This window comes from Lissotriton helveticus, chromosome 9 (assembly GCF_964261635.1).
Source record: "Lissotriton helveticus chromosome 9, aLisHel1.1, whole genome shotgun sequence".
Classification (NCBI taxonomy): domain Eukaryota; kingdom Metazoa; phylum Chordata; class Amphibia; order Caudata; family Salamandridae; genus Lissotriton; species Lissotriton helveticus.
The window spans coordinates 515267160-515286404 of NC_136070.1; the positions used below are offsets into that span (position 1 = coordinate 515267160).

At 45.3% G+C, this 19245-nt stretch overlaps 1 protein-coding gene across 2 annotated transcripts in view; it reads left to right on the plus strand.

The window, feature by feature from the left end:
- TMEM260 (transmembrane protein 260) overlaps positions 1-19245 on the plus strand; it is a 639752-nt gene that overhangs the window by 389361 nt on the left and 231146 nt on the right. For both annotated transcript variants that reach the window (XM_078660364.1, XM_078660365.1), the window contains exon 11: positions 2831-3002. In XM_078660364.1, the coding sequence (XP_078516490.1) occupies positions 2831-3002 (172 nt within the window). The remainder of the gene's footprint in view (positions 1-2830; positions 3003-19245) is intronic.

Here is a 19245-nt window from a genome sequence, read left to right on the forward strand (position 1 = left end):
TTTAGGAAAAAATAAAAACATGGCTCTTTCCCTGATAACTTCTTCGCCCTGACTGCACCTTCACCTCGGCCCTGGGAAGCTTTTGGGCAGCCATACGCTTTATAAATGCATAAACATAAAGGTCAGAGTGGTAGCTATTTGGTATAACCGCATCCTAGCTCCCTTTGCCCACCCAAGCTCCCTTTTCATAATCTCTTCATTGAAGAGCATTGAGATTTTAGCGTGCTCTGACATTGACTTTTCAAATACTTTAATGAGCGTTCCAATAAAATGAAAAACCATGATTGAAGCCCAGTTCCCATTCTAACAGCCAGGGCCATGGCAGATTTGGGCATGGATAGCAAGTTTTTAAGATAGCTCCTTTCCAGCTTTTCCCAGTTGTATAAAGTTCTTTGGCCTTCCATCACGAATGCCCCTCCTCAGTCTCATTTCATCAGTGCTAACCATTCCTATGAATGTCTTTGCTTTTGGTTCAAGTGAAACAGTATGGTACTACTGAGCCCCTTACTATGCATCCAGAGCATCCTCCACTGCTAAAGGCATCAACATGGTGTAGAGTAGTGAACCTGTATATTAGTGCAGGCTGGAAGATCCAACCACAAAGACTCTTCTAAGTTTCTGTATAAACCAGTGTGCAAAATGCTAGAGTGTTTTATGTCTCTGTCTTACCTGGGTTGCTACCCACCACAGTGGTGGAGCCACACAGAGCTATATCCATTCTGACCAGAAGAATAACAGTCATTTGTGACTCCCAAGTGGATCATCAGCCACCGAAGCAGAGTTATGAGCTGAGTCTAAGGCCCACACAATCCAAAGAATTATTCTTATGGATTGCTTGGTTGTATATTTATATGGCTTCAATACACATGTGATTTGGAGATTGGGCACTTAGGTGTGCCAGAGAATATATAGCATATATGCCTTGGGGAAGGGGAGTGGGCTATTGGAATTCACCAAGCTATAATGCAAACTGATGCGGTTGGAGGCTACACTTTTATGTGAGTGTGTTGTGTCTGTGTGCCAGTGCTCTGGATGGGGTCTGATATTGGTACAGTACTGAGATAGTCTGAGAGAGAATGGAAATGTCGGAGGTTTGTGTGGATAAACATGCACTTGTGCCTCCATTGACCTGACAATATATGAGATGTGTTCTCACTTCATAGATTTGCTGTTCCACATCTCGAGGATCAGCCTTGTCTCATGTACTTTTTTTGCCTCCTGGGAGAACACAAATTCACACATTTTAGCTTCTGGTCTTCAGGGCATAAGATGGATTCCACAAATGAAGATGGAACAGAGACTGAATTGAGCATGCTTTATGATCTGGAACAATGTGGCACAGTCAGCTGCATTGCATGCTGTGTGTTTTGCAAGTGCGGACATGAGGTTAGGAGTCTTATCTGGTGGCCTGTTTACTTTAGTAGTCTTCAAATACACACTCACTCTTCAGACTGTGCCCCCAGAGTAGTCTTGTGTGTGCACCTCATTCAGTGTATGTACGCTCCCAGAAGTGGTGTTGGTAGCTTGTTTTTAGCTTGATTCACTGCTCTGATCTTATGCACCTAGTTCCAAGGTTTCTCTCCTGTGAAGATTGGTGGCTAGTCATGACTCTGGCACATTAGTGTGTTCAAGTTATTGATTATCCACATTACTCATGACACCTTCTTGTAAGCCAAATGTTATGCATATACAAGTAACTTTCCACACATGAAAGGACAAGCATCTATGGCAATGGATCAAACCATCGCTGTGGTCTGTATCTAAGGAAACCATTATGCAACTCCAGAAATAGTTTGTTGCACTGGCTAAAGATGCAGCTACCATATTTATGCTTGTGACCAGATCTGGTGTAATTTACATCCTTGATTTAAAAAGTGCCCTTAGAACATAGCGGTAGTAAAGAATAGAAGCTCCAAGTCCACGTTTCAGGCCTTGGGGCTAGAGAGGGTAATTTATAATGCTGTTCTAATTATTCAAATTCTCAGTCATGCAATATGTATTTGATGTGCCAATTTAGTGGTGTTTCCTGGTATGCTGCTCTCAGCATATAGGCTAGACCGTAGATCCAGTTTGATGGATTGTACCTCACCGAGCTCCACATCTGGTGATGTACCCCTGTTAAAGTGTCATCTTGGTGCAGCCCCATTACCTGGAGAGATTTGTTATGGATGAAACCATACATCAACCACCACCGCCTCGGTCTACCTTACCTCGACATGGCTCTAGCACCCACATTGCCTGGCTTGGATTTAGAATATTAAAGCAGCCAGTCCATGGAAACGGATATGTTGATGTATTGATCATGTTTATGTCACAACTTACAACTGTCTTTTATGGAGTGATGTATATCATGGTGTCTTTATCGTACTTCGGTGGTGATAGAGCAATGTCTGTGATTCCTTACAGCTTTCAATCTACTGATTTTCCAATCTTAAGCCACTACTTTTAGAGCTCAGCTAAACAATGCTTTTTAATATGCTTCCCTTCAGTGGCCGATCAGGTTTGGTTGGCTTCCTCCATATCTTGCTGGTGAGGTCATGCAGGAGAGTCCCACTGGTCAAAGAACCCTTATCTTGTTATTCTGCTGTTTTCTTTGCTCTTGCAGACTTTTTGGATGTTGATTGTTGTTAGAATGTAACTAAAGTCAACAATAATTTTCAGGGTCAAGGTTATGTTAACTAGTTTTTAACTGCATATATTTTTATTGCTTTACATAATTTTATATTATCAAGTTTGCTCTGGTGTTTCTTTGTGATGTATATTTGTCTAAGTTATTTATAACTAATATCACTACTGATGTTCCACGTATATGTTTTTATTTTCTATTTAGCACTTGTGACAACAGCGCAAATTATGTGGTTGATAATTTCGCAAGAAACCTTCTATCATCCATGCCTCTGAACTCCATAATATTGCTTAGAGGAGATTTACCTGGAAACTCTCTCCGCTACCTGCATTTCTGTGAGGGAATGAGATCGGATGTTTCTTTAGTGGACCAAGAGGTATCAGTCATGTTTTATATATGTTTTTACAGTCGTAATTGTTTTTTGGCAATACACTATAACAGTTGAAACTGTACACTAAACATATTCCTGCACAGACATATTTGACATATTCCAGCAGTGTATATTACCAGTATGTCCTTTGTGATCTGCACGGTTGTTGTTAGGTCTTAGCAGAAGAATTTGGTTCTTCTCAAGGCACAACTGGACACGGTTTACTCGCCTATCTCTTCCTGTACAAAGTTTAGGTAAATAAAAGAAAACAATGTCCGCTAACCGACATTTAAATATATTAGGGGGCATTTTACTTTTCTGCACGTGCAATGGTGTTTTGTTTATGTTGGCACTCTAAAAGTGGTAAATGTTCTCACCAACTTTGAGCAGATGGCTCTGTTCAACGTTGAAATACCAACTAGGTCTGGGCAAATTTTAATTATGCCAGTAAAATTTTCAAAAGTCTCGAACTTTATCACTACTCTATTTCATGTTTTTTTTTTACCTCATTGAGCATCACGTGTCAAAAGGCGTAGCAAATATACCTTGTGGAGACTGGTTTACACTGAAAATGTCTAGCTAAAAGACATTTTCTGCTGGAACCAGTCTCCCTCCAGTATTTCACGAGACATTTCTACACACCTCGACATGAGATACTGGCAAATCACATTTTATTATGTTAGCACAATTTCACCATTTTTTTTATAGAATTTCACAGCACTTTGCAAGAGAGAAATATGACTTTTCTTACACAGGGCTGCAGATGCCAGGAAGAAATGCGTTACAGAATTCTGTCTTCGGTTCTAGACTGGACAATTTGATGGCCATTTTTAACAATTTTTTTTACTTTGTACTTAAAGCAACAGTAGCAATTTGAAATAGTGCAAGCTTACATTGTAGTTAAAAAAGAAGAGAGACTGCTAGTCTATATGCAAGTATTTAGTAATGTATTCAAGAGAGGTATTGACAAGGCACGTAACTTGGATAGATCGATAATCTTTGGATTGTTGGTGTCTAGGCAGGGTTGATGATAAGTTTCCCCATGGTGAAATGGTCATTGTGTTAAATTATGGAGGTGTTTAATTTATTGATTCATGGATATTTTTCCTTTGGGTTTTGGGGCTACTTATATGTCGAAATATACCTGCCATCACTGTCCCTCCTACCACAAATCAATCAAGCTGTGTTTTATTGTGTGTTCTCATGCGTACTTACAGGGGAAAGAATTCAAAGTATCAAAAAGGCACCATAAAATATAGTGGAATTGTGCATTGCACTATTGAATCTCAGTTAAAGAAACAGTGGTTTTTCCACGTGCAGGTCACCCGAATGTGTTAATCATATTTTTCACAAATGTAATCCCATGACTAATCTACTTCATGCAGCCATCAAACTTTAACAAATACTCTACATAGGTTAAGTACACGTTAAGGTGGATGATCCCTGCCGGTTTTAGGCTTACATCACCACCCTCTCTAAAAAAGAGTTATCCAAGTTTAGGAAAGTTCTTAAAACTGGACTTTTTGATGCCTGGGAATAGTTAATTTGGTCACAGCTATGTATGTCCTATGTTTTCCACAGAGCCAAGAGACTTCTTTTAAGGGAACACTTAGATTAGGTTAGATTTGGTCCTATTAGATTAGATAAAATACAGTAAGATATTGCTCCTTCCTAATCCTTGTAATGCATCAGTATGTGTATCAATGTAAGTCACAAGATTTTTAGTGGTAAAAATGTGTAAGTAGATGCATATATTATATATGCCTCTTTCCTGGATTGATCATCCTCTTCAGATTTCAATTTGCCTGGATGAAATGTGAGAAAACACCTGCAGGCAGGTCAGAAGCATCATCCACCTAACATGTTAGAAGTTCAGGCAATTATCTTGATTAATGGGAGATCGTTTTTTTGTGGATGAATATAACCCTATTAGATACTGATGTCTGATTATATATACTCTTCAATGGTTGAATTTATTTTTGTTTGGCAGCAACTCCTTGTAGTGAACTTGGATATAGTTGAGTTGAGGTAAACCTAGTTTAAGTGAATAAAAGGCCGTTTGTAGCAGAGCACCAGGTGCATTGGTTTGAGAGGACACATCTCTAAGCACAAGCATTGATTTAGTTAAAACATTTTGAAAGCTTAACGAATGTCAACCAACCATTGATCAGGATTGTCGAAAAATATCTAAACATAAACCAAGTATAGGATTTTCAACTTGATGTGCTTAATCTTCATATTGTAAAAACTTGTTTAATGTATTTTTGTATCATGGATGACAATACTCTTAGGAACTTAAAATCTTGTGTTTGATAGGTATATTTTTCTAAATCACCATAAAATGTGTTCATTCGTAGATTTGGCTGCACTTTCTGTAAATACAGATATTGTTTGTTAAGACTGTTCCAGAGTATGAAAGTATTGTTGATCATAATATTCACATGAAGCAAATATTTCCCTAGGGAATTCAAGAGTGTAAATAGTAATACGGGGTGTCATAAGCAAATCATAAAACCAGCCTTCCTCTCCTTTCCGCTTTCGTTTTAGGCTTGTTCAAAAGCACTCAAGAACAGAGTCAAAAGCACTGGATTCAATTTATTATTGTAATGACATTTATTTACAAATAATGTGCGCAACAGTGGAAGATCTACTTTCTTTTAAATTGATTTAATGCTCAGCGCTTGTGACAAGTGAAATGTCTTAACGCATCCTTTTTGGGTTTCGCCTGCCGAAGGCTGCGCTCTGCGCAGCTTTTCAGCGCAGGTGAAATCCTATGTTGACAATAAGCACTTCGGGAACGTCCCCCGGCTCTCATTGGCTAGCTCCATAAATGGAGGCTAGCCATTGGGTGCCGGATCTGTCCGTCAAGGCCGGACCAGATTCGGGGGCGTTCCCGAGATTTTTTCCCTGGGCGGAGTTTCGTTTTTTCCCGTTCCCTCCCCTTTCACTGAAAGTGATTTCAGATGCGCTGTCCATTCCCGCCCCCCTCCGTGTGCCTCCCCGCCCCCGCCCCCCCCTCGCTGTCCTGTGCACGTTTCCAGACTCCCTCCCGCCGTCCGTGTCCCCTCCCGCCGTTCGTGTCCTCTCCCGCCCCCCTCCACGCCCACAAATCCTCAAAATCCGGAAGCTTGTGTCCGCCATTTTCTCTCCTTGCAGTGAAGGTAAGCCCGTGTTTGTTTCCCTCCGTGCCTTCTTCCCCCTGTCCGTTTCCCGCCCCCCTCCCGCTCTCCGTGTATTTTGTTTCCCTCCGTGCCTTCTTCCCCCTGTCTGTGTCTCCCCCTGTCTGTTTCCCGCCCTCCGTGTATTTTCGCTGTCTGTGTCTCCCCCTGTCTGTTTCCCGCCCCCCTCCCGCTCTCCGTGTATTTTCGCTGTCCGTGTCTGTGCCTTCTTCCCCCTGTCTGTTTCCCGCCCCCCTCCCGCTCTCCGTGTATTTTCGCTGTCTGTGTCTCCCCCTGTCTGTTTCCCGCCCCCCTCCCCGTGTATTTTCGCTGTCCGTGTCTGTGCCTTCTTCCCCCTGTCTGTTTCCCGCCCCCCTCCCGCTCTCCGTGTATTTTCGCTGTCCGTGTCTCCCCCTGTCTGTTTCCCGCCCCCCTCCCGCTCTCCGTGTATTTTCGCTGTCCGTGTCTGTGCCTTCTTCCCCCTGTCTGTTTCCCGCCCCCCTCCCGCTCTCCGTGTATTTTCGCTGTCCGTGTCTCCCCCTGTCTGTTTCCCGCCCCCCTCCCGCTCTCCGTGTATTTTCGCTGTCCGTGTCTCCCCCTGTCTGTTTCCCGCCCCCCTCCCGCTCTCCGTGTATTTTCGCTGTCCGTGTCTGTGCCTTCTTCCCCCTGTCTGTTTCCCGCCCCCCTCCCGCTCTCCGTGTATTTGAGCGCCGCACCATCAGTACTTATTGCTAGAAAACAGCTGCCTTTTGTGCTTTCACTACGTGTGGGTTCATGTTGGTGATTGTTCTGTTTATTAAAGTGTCTTGGGCCCCCGTATACTGCAGTCAGCGCCAAGAAGCCCCACAGAGCTACTGAGAACCGCTCTACTGTTATTGGAGCTGGTGACGCCATCGCCGCCTCACGCCGCACCATCAGTACTTATTGCTAGAAAACAGCTGCCTTTTGTGCTTTCACTACGTGTGGGTTCATGTTGGTGATTGTTCTGTTTATTAAAGTGTCTTGGGCCCCCGTATACTGCAGTCAGCGCCAAGAAGCCCCACAGAGCTACTGAGAACCGCTCTACTGTTATTGGAGCTGGTGACGCCATCGCCGCCTCACGCCGCACCATCAGTACTTATTGCTAGAAAACAGCTGCCTTTTGTGCTTTCACTACGTGTGGGTTCATGTTGGGGATTGTTCTGTTTATTAAAGTGTCTTGGGCCCCCGTATACTGCAGTCAGCGCCAAGAAGCCCCACAGAGCTACTGAGAACCGCTCTACTGTTATTGGAGCTGGAGACGCCATCGCCTTCCGTTTCACAGTGAAGGTTCAAGGCACTCCGTTGCAGCGCGCTACCCTCTAGACCCCAGCTGCGCCCTCCTCAGTTGTGACCTATAACAGTCTGCGCCTCCCCCTCGGCCTCCACAGTCCCTGTCCAGACTATATGAAGGGGTTTGTGTCCTAAAGACTGCAGTTTGCCCGAAACGTTATTTTAATCAGACTTTTACAGTCTTAAAAGTGACCCTCTGTTTCCATAAATACCACCTTCAATTTTCCGCGTTTTGGCTCCAACAGCATGAAACTACAAGTCCCAAAATGCAAATGGAGATGGATTTTAAGAAAGACCATAACGGCTGAAACTGCTACACGTGACTTGGGGGCATTAGGCACCCTATGTAACAAGCATTGGCATAGCCAATAGGTCTCGCTTTTGGGACCTTATAAATGTTTAGTTATGCAGCACAATATCCTTTGTGCAACCACATTAACTGTTACATGGCTAAACACTTATAAGGTCCCAAAGGTGAGACCTATTGGCCATGTCAAAGCGGAGCGCGCAGCAGACGGGTTTAGGTAGTGGTGCTGCTGCTCATTTGACATACTACCAAAACGCTAGTTGCATGTGTCTGTGTTCCTGTTATATCTGAGGTAGTGGTGGATGTTACAGCTAGAATAAGGCATCTCCATGGCAATAAAGCCCTCGAAGGGAGGAGGAGAGAGGGTGTTCTAAAGCGGCCTAATTTGTGGAAAGGGCTCTCTTGTTTCCATCCCCGCCTTTTGTGTGGGTTTCGTGCAGTGTAGCAGAAATATCCTCTCCACCCTTCTCCTCCAAGCCCCGATCAGATCTTCTCTGCCAGCCCTAATGAGTACAAGCCTGTACTCATTAGGAAGCTTGCAACAGGTTCAAATTTTACATCCGGTGCAACCACATTCACCAAAACACGTGAACGTGTATTTGCTCGATATCCCTTCTATTATGTATGCGGTGTTGAAATGCTGTCAGATTTTTTTTCTTTGAGGGTCGTTATTGGTTAATATTTGAAAGTATTTGTCTGTTCCCGTCCTCTATGTAGTGACGTGAAATGCTGTCTGACTTTTTTCTTTAGCCGATGGTTATTAGTTATGACTGAAATGGATTTGTCCGGCCCTTTAATCTGTATGGTATGCAAAGTCGGCATATGGAGGGTACCAAAATTGTCCCGAGCCAAGTCCCGGCGTAACCTAGACTTACAGGATGTGCTGGACAAGCTTGCAGACATGGGGATTGCTATCCGTGTGGCTTCTCCGAAGCTGGTGATGGAGGAGGTAAGTGGGGGGCTACTCTCAGATGTTTGTTCTCTCTTTTCTAGGTTCAACATGGCCCGTGGCGATTCCCTTCAGCGATGTGCACCGCTGTGCACGGAGTTGTTCAGGCAGGTATGTATGTTGATTTTAGTTTATGTTAGAGGTAAGGCATATTTTTATTTTTACACTGCACTGTCCTTTTACTGCTGCACTCTCTCCTCAGCCTCTCCCTGCGCCATCGCTTCACTGCTGCACTCTCTCCTCAGCCTCTTACGGTACCGTCCCTTCACTGATGCACTCTCCTTAGCCACTCACTGCTGCACTCTCCTCAGCCTCTCACTGCATTATCCCTTCACTGCTACACTCTCTCCTCAGTCCCACTGCACTGTCCCTTCACTGCTGCACTCTCCTCAGCCTCTTACTGCACCATCCCTTCACTCTCTCCTCAGCTCCACTCAGCCTCTCCCTGCACCGTCCCTTCACTGATGCACTCTCTGCTCAGCCTCTCCCTGCACCGTCCCTTCACTGATGCACTCTCTGCTCAGCCTCTCCCTGCACCGTCCCTTCACTGCTGCACTCTGCTCAGCCTCTCCCTGCACTGTCCCTTCACTGATGCACTCTCTGCTCAGCCTCTCCATGCACTGTCCCTTCACTGCTGCACTCTCTGCTCAGCCCCCCATTGCATCGTCCCTTCACTGCTGCACTCTCCTCAGCCTCTCCCTGCACCATCCCTTCACTGACGCACTCTCTGCTCAGCCTCTCCCTGCACCGTCCCTTCACTGATGCACTCTCTGCTCAGCCTCTCCCTGCACCGTCCCTTCACTGCTGCACTCTGCTCAGCCTCTCCCTGCACCGTCCCTTCACTGATGCACTCTCTGCTCAGCCTCTCCCTGCACTGTCCCTTCACTGATGCACTCTCTGCTCAGCCTCTCCATGCACTGTCCCTTCACTGCTGCACTCTCTGCTCAGCCCCCCATTGCATCGTCCCTTCACTGCTGCACTTTCCTCAGCCTCTCCCTGCACCATCCCTTCACTGACGCACTCTCTGCTCAGCCTCTCCCTGCACCGTCCCTTCACTGATGCACTCTCTGCTCAGCCTCTCCCTGCACCGTCCCTTCACTGCTGCACTCTGCTCAGCCTCTCCCTGCACCGTCCCTTCACTGATGCACTCTCTCCTCAGCCTCTCCCTGCACCATCCCTTCACTGACGCACTCTCTGCTCAGCCTCTCCCTGCACCGTCCCTTCACTGATGCACTCTCTGCTCAGCCTCTCCCTGCATCGTCCCTTCACTGCTGCACTCTGCTCAGCCTCTCCCTGCACCGTCCCTTCACTGATGCACTCTCTGCTCAGCCTCTCCCTGCACTGTCCCTTCACTGCTGCACTCTCTGCTCAGCCCCCCATTGCATCGTCCCTTCACTGCTGCACTCTCCTCAGCCTCTCCCTGCACCATCCCTTCACTGACGCACTCTCTGCTCAGCCTCTCCCTGCCCCGGCCCTTCACTGATGCACTCTCCTCAGCCTCTCCCTGCACCATCGCTTCACTGCAGCACTCTCTCCTCAGCCTCTCCCTGCGCCGTCGCTTCACTCTCTGCTCAGCCCCCCATTGCATCGTCCCTTCATTGCTGCACTCTCTGCTCAGCCCCCCCATCCAGGCTGCAGCACTCTCTCCTCAGCCTCTTACGGTACCGTCCCTTCACTGATGCACTCTCCTTAGCCACTCACTGCTGCACTCTCCTCAGCCTCTCACTGCATTATCCCTTCACTGCTACACTCTCTCCTCAGTCCCACTGCACTGTCCCTTCACTGCTGCACTCTCTGCTCAGCCCCCATTGCATCGTCCCTTCACTGCTGCACTCTCCTCAGCCTCTCTCTGCACCATCCCTTCACTGACGCACTCTCTGCTCAGCCCCCCATTGCATCGTCCCTTCATTGCTGCACTCTCTGCTCAGCCCCGCCCCCCATCCAGGCTGCAGCCCTCACTCCTTCTCTGCACCATAACTCACTGCTGCACTCTCTCCTCAGCCTCTTACGGTACCGTCCCTTCACTGATGCACTCTCCTCAGCCTCTCACTGCACCACCCCTTCACTCTCTCCTCAGCTCCACTATACCGTCCCTTCGAACTCTCTCTCTCACTACCTCTCTCTCACTACCTCACTCTCTTTCACTAACTCACTATCTCTCTCACTACCTCACACACTACTACACTATCTCTCATTCACTCTCTCTCTACCTCAATCTCTACCTCACTACTCAACTCTCTTTCTCACAGCATCACAATATCACTACCACAGTAACTATCTCTCTAACACACTACTTCACAACTTCACTCTCTCTATCTCACTACCTCACTCTCTACATCACTACCTCACTCTATCTATTACTATCTCACTATCTCACTGCCTCACTATATCACGACACGCTCTCTCAAATTCACTACAACACTCTCTCACTACCTCACAACTTCACTCTCTCTCTAACTCACTGCTTCACTCTCTATCTCACTACCTCACACTCTCTCTATATACTACCTCACTCTATTTCTATCTCACTATCTCTCTCACTATCACGACACACTCTCTCTAAAGTTCACTACATCACTCTCTCACTACCCCACAACTTCACTCTCTCTATCTCACTACCGCACTCTCTCTCTCTCAAATACACTAACTCACTTTCACTCTCTCATACACTACCTCACTCTCTCTCTAGCTCACTACTTCACAACATCGCTCTGTTTCTATCTCAATACAGCACAACAACTCTCACCCTCACTACCTCATTCTTTCACTACCTTACTCTCTCTATCTCTCACTACCTCACTCTATATCTACTTCACTCTCCCACAAAACAAAAATAACTACATCACTACTCAAATTATATCTATAAAACTATCTCACTCTCTCTCACTAACTCTCTCCATAACATCACTCTATTTCGATATCACTCTCACTACCTAACTATAACACAAGTCACTCACTCAAAAAATAACTACAACACTCTCTCGCTGACTCACTCTCTATCTCACTAGCTCACAAGTTCACTCTCTCTCTCCAACTCACTACATCACTCTCTATCTCACTAACTCTCTCTCTTTCTATCTCACTAAGTCACTTTCACTCTCTCTTACCCTACCTCAATCCTGCTCTATCTCACTACGTCACATCACTCATTGTTTCTATCTCCCTACCACCAAAAATCACTCTCCATCACTAACTCACTCTTTCACTACCACACTCTCTCTGTCTCACTACCCCACTCTATCTACCTCACTCTCTCTCGCTACCTCACTCTCTCTCTTTCTATCTCACTAAGTCACTTTCACTCTCTTTCACTACCTCACTCTCTCTCTATCTCACTACCTCACAAACTCACTCACTGTTTCTATCTCACTACCTCAGAACATCCCTCTACCTCAATCTTTCACTACCTCACTTTCTCTGTCTCACTACCTCACTCTCTATCTACCTATCTCTCACTACATAACTCTCTACCTCACTATTCCACTCTATCTCACTATCTCACAACTTCACTCTCAAAACATCACTACCTCACTCTCTCACTACCTCACTCTCTAGCTCACAACCTCACAACGTCACTCTCTTTCTCTAACTCACTACCTCAATCACTCTCTATCTCACTACCTCACTCTTTCTATCTCACTAACTTACTTTCACTCTCTTTCACTACCTCTTTCTCTATCTCACTACATCAAAACATCACTCTATGCTTATATCTCACTACCTCACAACATCCCTCTCCCTCACTACCTCACTCTTTACTACCTCACTCTCTATCTACCTCACTCTCTCTCACTACCTCACTCTCTCTCTATTTCAATACCTCACTCGCTCTCTCTATCTCACTACCTCACTCTCTCTCAGCTAATGCAATAGGTATCACATATGCAAAATACAAAGCTAATGCCAATACAAATGTCATTGCCATTTATTTAGGGATACAAAAAAGATAAAAAAATAATGAGCAATTCCAATAGCTCTACCTATAATATTGCCGAGACCATTGCATTGTAAATGCTTGTTTACATCCTTGCGCTCTTCCTCGCTTTCTTCTTTTCCACAAAGCACATTCCCTTCGTTCTCAGGAGATAATTCCCCAGGAGTCGATAGTTCCTTAAAATGGGCATCCAACTTTTCGATAGCCCTAGAAAGACTTACTCCATACTCAAGATCTGCGTCTACAGCTGACAGCAATCTTTCTGTTGCTGGTTCTTTCAATTCATTGATCCCATGTGGTTTCATCTTTAAACTCACAATAATTGCAAGTAAAAGCTGGTCTCCTTCAGGCAGATGTAAAGTCAGCTATAGATTCTCTCTGTTCTTGACTTCTTTGTAAGAACTTGTGTCTTATTCAGCAAAACCCCCCTTATCCAAACATTTGATGACCGCGGCCCACTCATTCCATTACTTCCATAGGTACTACCTTTCCTGAAACCCCATCTTGAAGTACTTGAAAATTGACTTCCAACAAAGGCAAGGTTTTAAACATTGATCTGCCTTCAGGACCTAAATTATGTTTCCGCCCGGTGAGATCTCTGAATGAGCGGCCTCAGTTCCGAGTCGGACCATGACAAGCAGCGCCAGGCAGGAGCTGTCATCAATGGGCGAAGAGTTCCGGGGCGGCAGGGGTGCGGTGCCTGCAGACCCCCACAACTGGCAGGGGCAGCACAGCCGGGCCCGGCACAGCCCGCAGGTACACACGCGGAGCCCCCGATCATGCTCGGCCAGGAAGCTGCAGCAACGCTGCAGATGTGCACTGCCGTAAAAAAGTTCAGCACTGACTTCCTGAGCAGGACATCACCACAAGCCCTCTACCCCGTTAAAAAGACACACGTGCACTCCAGTGGAGAGCGCTACTTACTGCTGCGAGTCCTCTTGTACCTGCACTTCGTGCGCTGCCGTCGCTGCGGGAGGGAGTCCAGGCATGCACAGTCCTCCTCCTGGGTGCAAGGTGCTCGTCCCACTGGATGCCGATTTTGCAGAAAAGCTTCACCAGGGACCCGATTCCAAAAGGGGAAAAAAACAACAGGAAAAAAACTTGCGTGTGCGCCAGAGAGTGAGGAAGCAGCTCTGCCTGTCGGTGCTGCTGGCTGTGATCAGTGACTGAGCTGCTGCACTAGTCTCAGGAGACTCCTGGCAGCTCACACGGACAGGCACACTCCACACTGCATCTATTATCGAGCAGCTCGGGAAATGGAGTCCAGGCCAAGGGGCGCTCGCAGCTGGAATCAAGTGCCTAGCACTCCAGCCGCCCGCTTACACACACACTGGCTTCTTAGTCTAAGAAGAAACATCCATCCCTCCCATCCCCTCCCCCACCGTCAGACTCGAGGCTTCAAGCTCTAACTTGTGCATTTGAAACAGTGACCACAGCGCCATGAAACCGCCCAACTCTGGAAGGACAGATCTGAATATGGAACCAGAGGCAGTTCATGTTATGTGTATGTCTCTGGGTGGGTGTGTGTGGCGCTCTGGGTGGGTGTGTGTGGCGCTCTGGGTGGGTGTGTGTGGGGCACCGGGTGTGTGTGTGTGGGGCACCGGGTGTGTGTGTGTGGGGCACCGGGTGTGTGTGTGTGGGGCACCGGGTGTGTGTGTGTGGGGCACCGGGTGGGTGTGTGTGTGGCTCTGGGTGTGTGTGTGGCTCTGGGTGTGTGTGTGGCTCTGGGTGTGTGTGTGGCTCTGGGTGTGTGTGTGGCTCTGGGTGTGTGTGTGGCTCTGTGTGTGTGGCTCTGGGTGTGTGTGTGGCTGTGTGTGTGTGTGTGTGTGTGTGTAGCTCTAGGAGTGTGTGTGGCTCTGGGTGGGTGTGTGTGTGTGGCTCTGGGGGTGTGTGTGGCTCTGGGGGTGTGTGTGGCTCTGGGTGGGTGTGTGTGTGTGTGTGTGGCTCTGGGTGTGTGTGTGTGTGTGTGTGGCGCTCTGGGTGTGTGTGTGTGGTAGTAATTGCTGTCTGCTGAGCTCGTCCGTAGGGTACAATAGGTCTCACATTTGCGAAAGATTAAGCTAATGACAATGTAAATGCAAATGCCATTTATTTATCTGTATTCAAAACCAAATCATAAATACAAATTTTAACATTTACAATGCCAATAGCTCTAACTTTTCCAAAGGCGAAACCATTGCATTGTAAATGCTTGTTTAAGTCTATGTTATTGAAGTCCAGATCCGTTTTTCTGTCGATGAATATGAGAGGTCGACTAGGGGATAGTTTCCTAAATACGTAGTACAATTTTAGGGACTGTGCATGGGCAACTAATGAGGTGAGAAGCATGGTAGTCTGAGTATTTGACGAATTGTGTGTGGAATCAAATGACCAATAATTATTTTTGGCACATGATATTCCAAGTATTCTTTTGATTAGTCGAGCATTGATCGAGGCAACTATGATTTTTAAAAAAAGTTATTTGTCGCCAGTATATTAATTTGCAGACTAATGGATTCTTAAGTAAATGTTTCTGAAGTGAGCAATGTATCAATGTGAGAAAATGCTCCCTTTTGCATGGCCATCTTTCATTCTTTGTTGAATTTCAGTGCTGATTTTTAAGCACTGTACACTGGGGCACTACTGTCCTCTGCCCAGTGTATGTGCTCTGACCCTTAAAATATGTTAAAATTCACTAATCTCTTATTGACTCATTTAACTTTCTTAAAATATATATGGTGCTGAAAAAACCCCTGTGAAATAGAAAATAAAATGACATCTGTGAAATGCAGCCATCATATTGCCATCAACTAGTCTGACAAGCAAAACATTGTTTGAGGCCCACCATTGTAGCCTGACTGCTGCAGTTTAAACCTGGAGCTCAAACTGTCGAAATAACCTTTTTTAGAGGGAAACATTCATCCTTTTAACATTTTCATAAGTTTACACGATGTAGGCCATGTAGCCTACATGATAGGGTGCCTAGTAATTAAAAATGGGACAGGTAAAAATTAATGTAACCACAGCCCTGCAATGCAAATCTGTTTGCACTATGGAAGGCCATAGGTGCCCTATGAGAAAACTAGAGTCCAGATTAAACTATTAACCTTGTATCTCAGATATAGGACCAACTAGAAAAATAATTCAACCACTCCCTTTAATATTCAGTGCTGAAATTTGACTTTTAATAAATATATAGTAAAAGTAACTTTTAGAATGTTACCTTTCCATGCTTGATGCTGTGGGAGGATAATTTACATTAGCTCTCGAGCAGCTGTCAATCAAGTGCTTGGTCTTAATTACGTGGGAAATCTGCTCCAAGAGCAGGGACCGTGGCCTGGCTATGGGTACTTGTTTTTATTCCCCTGGCAGGAAGACCAGTTGGGGTGGGCCCAAGAGCTTCATTAACTTCAAAGAGGCCTGTCCTGTCACAAGTAAATGTCAGGGGGACATGTGAAATGGTCCAACGCTTGTTTCCATAGTGTGGCTGGCACCAACACGGTGGGTCAGAAAGCTACTCCCAGAACCGGTTACCAGAAGACATAGAGGAGGTGACTGCTTATTATCCCTGCCACATCTCTAAGTGGCCCTGCAGGCTCTGCACAAGGGGCGAAGGGTTTCCCCATCTTTGATTTCGGGAATAAGGTGCTCTGTGGGATTGTTTGTAGTAGTGCAAACAGTAATTTCTGAAAAAGTGGGTAAGGTTGCAGCTGGAAACATTTACCTCACTGGTTAGGAAAGGGCCAGATGTACACCAACTCACTAGATTGTGCCGGTCATATTTCTGGCACCCTGGATACCCTCCTCAGAATATTCTGGACCTGTGGAAGAACAGAATGAGGTCTGCACCTGTTGTTTGAGACCTGTGAGGGGATCTGAAGAACTGGACCTGCTTTCACTTATACCTTGGACAAAGATGTGGATGTGAAGCGTTAGATGACTTACACCATGCTGGCTACAGTGACATAGCAATCTGCAAGAGGCCTTTTTCATGAAATGCCCAGCAGACCAGTAGCATCTGGACATGGACTCGATCCTAGTTTTGACCTCTGCCTGACACCCTAAGAGTCTGTAAGTGGCTTCCACCGAGGTTCTGGGGCAACCTCGGTGCCATTAAAGTGTACTTTTGTGGTTATTTGGGCACCAGAAGAAAGTCTGTAAATGTTTGAAACTTTTTATCCAGCGCTCCACGGGGCACACCAGAAAAAGTATCAGAACGACAGTTCCATAGTATCGAATTGGATTTCACCTTTGTTCCCTCGGCGATCCCCACTCAATCCCCACTTAGTCCCATTTTGTGTCACATTTTCAGCAAGAAATCTCCAGAGCGCCAGCTGGATCAAGCAGCTTCTGGTATTTGGCCTTCAGTTTCACTGCTGTGGCTACAGTTTCAGCACTGACCAACATGGGGAAGAACTGTTTTCTCAAAAAGTGACAAAGTCTCAGTCTTTGTTGGGACTTAGAAGACATTTTAACATTGTTCTTCCTGAAGATGACAAAGTCCCTTTCTGAAGTGGGGCATAGAAACTTTTTAGAACTTTTTGACTTTCATACTTTAACCAGAACTAATTCATGTGGCGTGTCCTTCGAGAACTCTGTTGCAGGCAGCCTGAAATTGCGCCTTGGTCCCAGTCTACTGCGACCACTGATTGTCGTTGGAGCTTTACTTTTTCTTGGTGATTTTTCACCTAAATCTTTAAAAACCCAGATCACTGGTTCCCTATATTGGACTCTATTGTGTGGTGTGTCTTTGACTTTTTTTTACTGTTTTGGAACTTATAAATGCTTTACAAGTTTTCTCTACGTTAAGCCTGTATGGTTTGTGCCATAGCTACCAGGAGTCGAGCTCTGGTCTAAATTATTAAAACCTTTGACTTGACATAACAGGTCAGTGACTTTATTACTTGATGTGGATTATCATCAACCTTAGCTATTAATTCTCAATCTTACAGTCATCAACCAATTGTGTGCCTTCTGCTTTATCCTATAATATCTAAAGTATGGCATGCAATGGTTTGATATTCCTTTTGCAGTGAACAACAAAGAGTTCATGTTTAATTTGTCCACCTGACAAGGTGGTCCAGCACCCTGCAGCACAAACCCTTTGGATGCTAGTTTACCGTACCACACTGCAGCTATGTGTGACCTCATCAGCAGTGCATTGCGGGGGCGCAAGTTATAGTTAGCTGAACTAACTATAACGTCCAAATTTCACTGGTTTTGTACGAGTGAAATGTCCAGCTAACTATAACGTCCCTGAAACCTGTGGTGTTTTCAATGAATTTCTATGATTTTTATAAATGCTAATTTCTAACTATTACGTCCCTGAAACCTGTGGTTCTTTCAGTGAATTTCAAAGATTTTTTAAATGCTAATTTCTAACTATAACATCCCTGAAACCTATGGTTTTTTCAGTGAATTTCAAAGGTTTTTTAAATGCTAATTTCTAACTATGCCTACAGAGGTAGGACATGTACAGAAAGAGGAAGAAAGGTGCAGAAAGAAGAAACAGAAATGCAGAAAGAGGCAACAGAAGTCCAGAAAGAAGCACGAGATGTGCACAAAGAACCAACAGAGGAGCAGAAAGAGGCCTTGTTGAAAAGTCATCCTGTGCCCCCAACTTTTTTGCTAACGGGTACTGGTGTTAACTGACTCAGACTAACCTGGCCTATGGCCAGTGCTGTGCTAAAAGACACTTAGAATACAGTGAAAACACCTACATACACTAGGGAAAACTATGTGCTGGGGTACTGTCAGATAGTTACTGCTTATCTATATCTGGTGTTAAGTTAGCGTGGGCTTATTAAATGTTTAAACACCATTTTTCCTTTTTGATGCTTCTGCACACGACACTTAATTGTTGATTTAGCTTTCAACCTACAAGAGCGTTGTGATTTACATGAGAATAATATGTTATTGCTCTGATATCAGCTTTGCATAGTAAACTATGTCTGTACAGTGAGTGCTGAAGCTTCAAGGATAACTCGACACAATTGTTGTGAAGTCTGATCTCCGCACCTTCATAGACATAACATAAGTGCAGCTCCTGCCAAATTCTGGCTTTAGGCGGGTTTTATATTGCTTTGCTTAGAGCACCCATACACACTTGATGCGGTTCGCATGCAGAGAGAGGTGGTGGAAGCAGATGTGATCTCTTCATACTAGGATCTTGAGGTATGGGCCCGCCCTGCTAAAACCCAAAGAGACCTTCTTAGATATTAATATAATATGCTAGTTAGGGAGGGTGAGAAATAGGTGTTGTTAACCCTTATTCATTACAGCATGTTAGCATGCTGTCACCTTTCGCTTTCTATGGACTAGTAACTATGCTGATAACTTTGCTTCTGATAATATGTTTCCTTGTATTATCTAAGATACTTCGTTTGAGAAAACGGCATTAGTAAATAAATATTTCAAATGTGCACGTGTCCTCATTTACTCCACGTTCTGGTTTGAAATGATTATATAACGAAAGAGTGCTCATGTGTTCCACGTAACCTGAGGTATTGTAAGTTCATGTTCTGGTTTGTCTAAACATTGGGAGTTTGTTATGACCAATGAGACACTGTAGCTAGCCTGGTAAGGGGTTTTGGGTACTGAGGTGAGTTTTG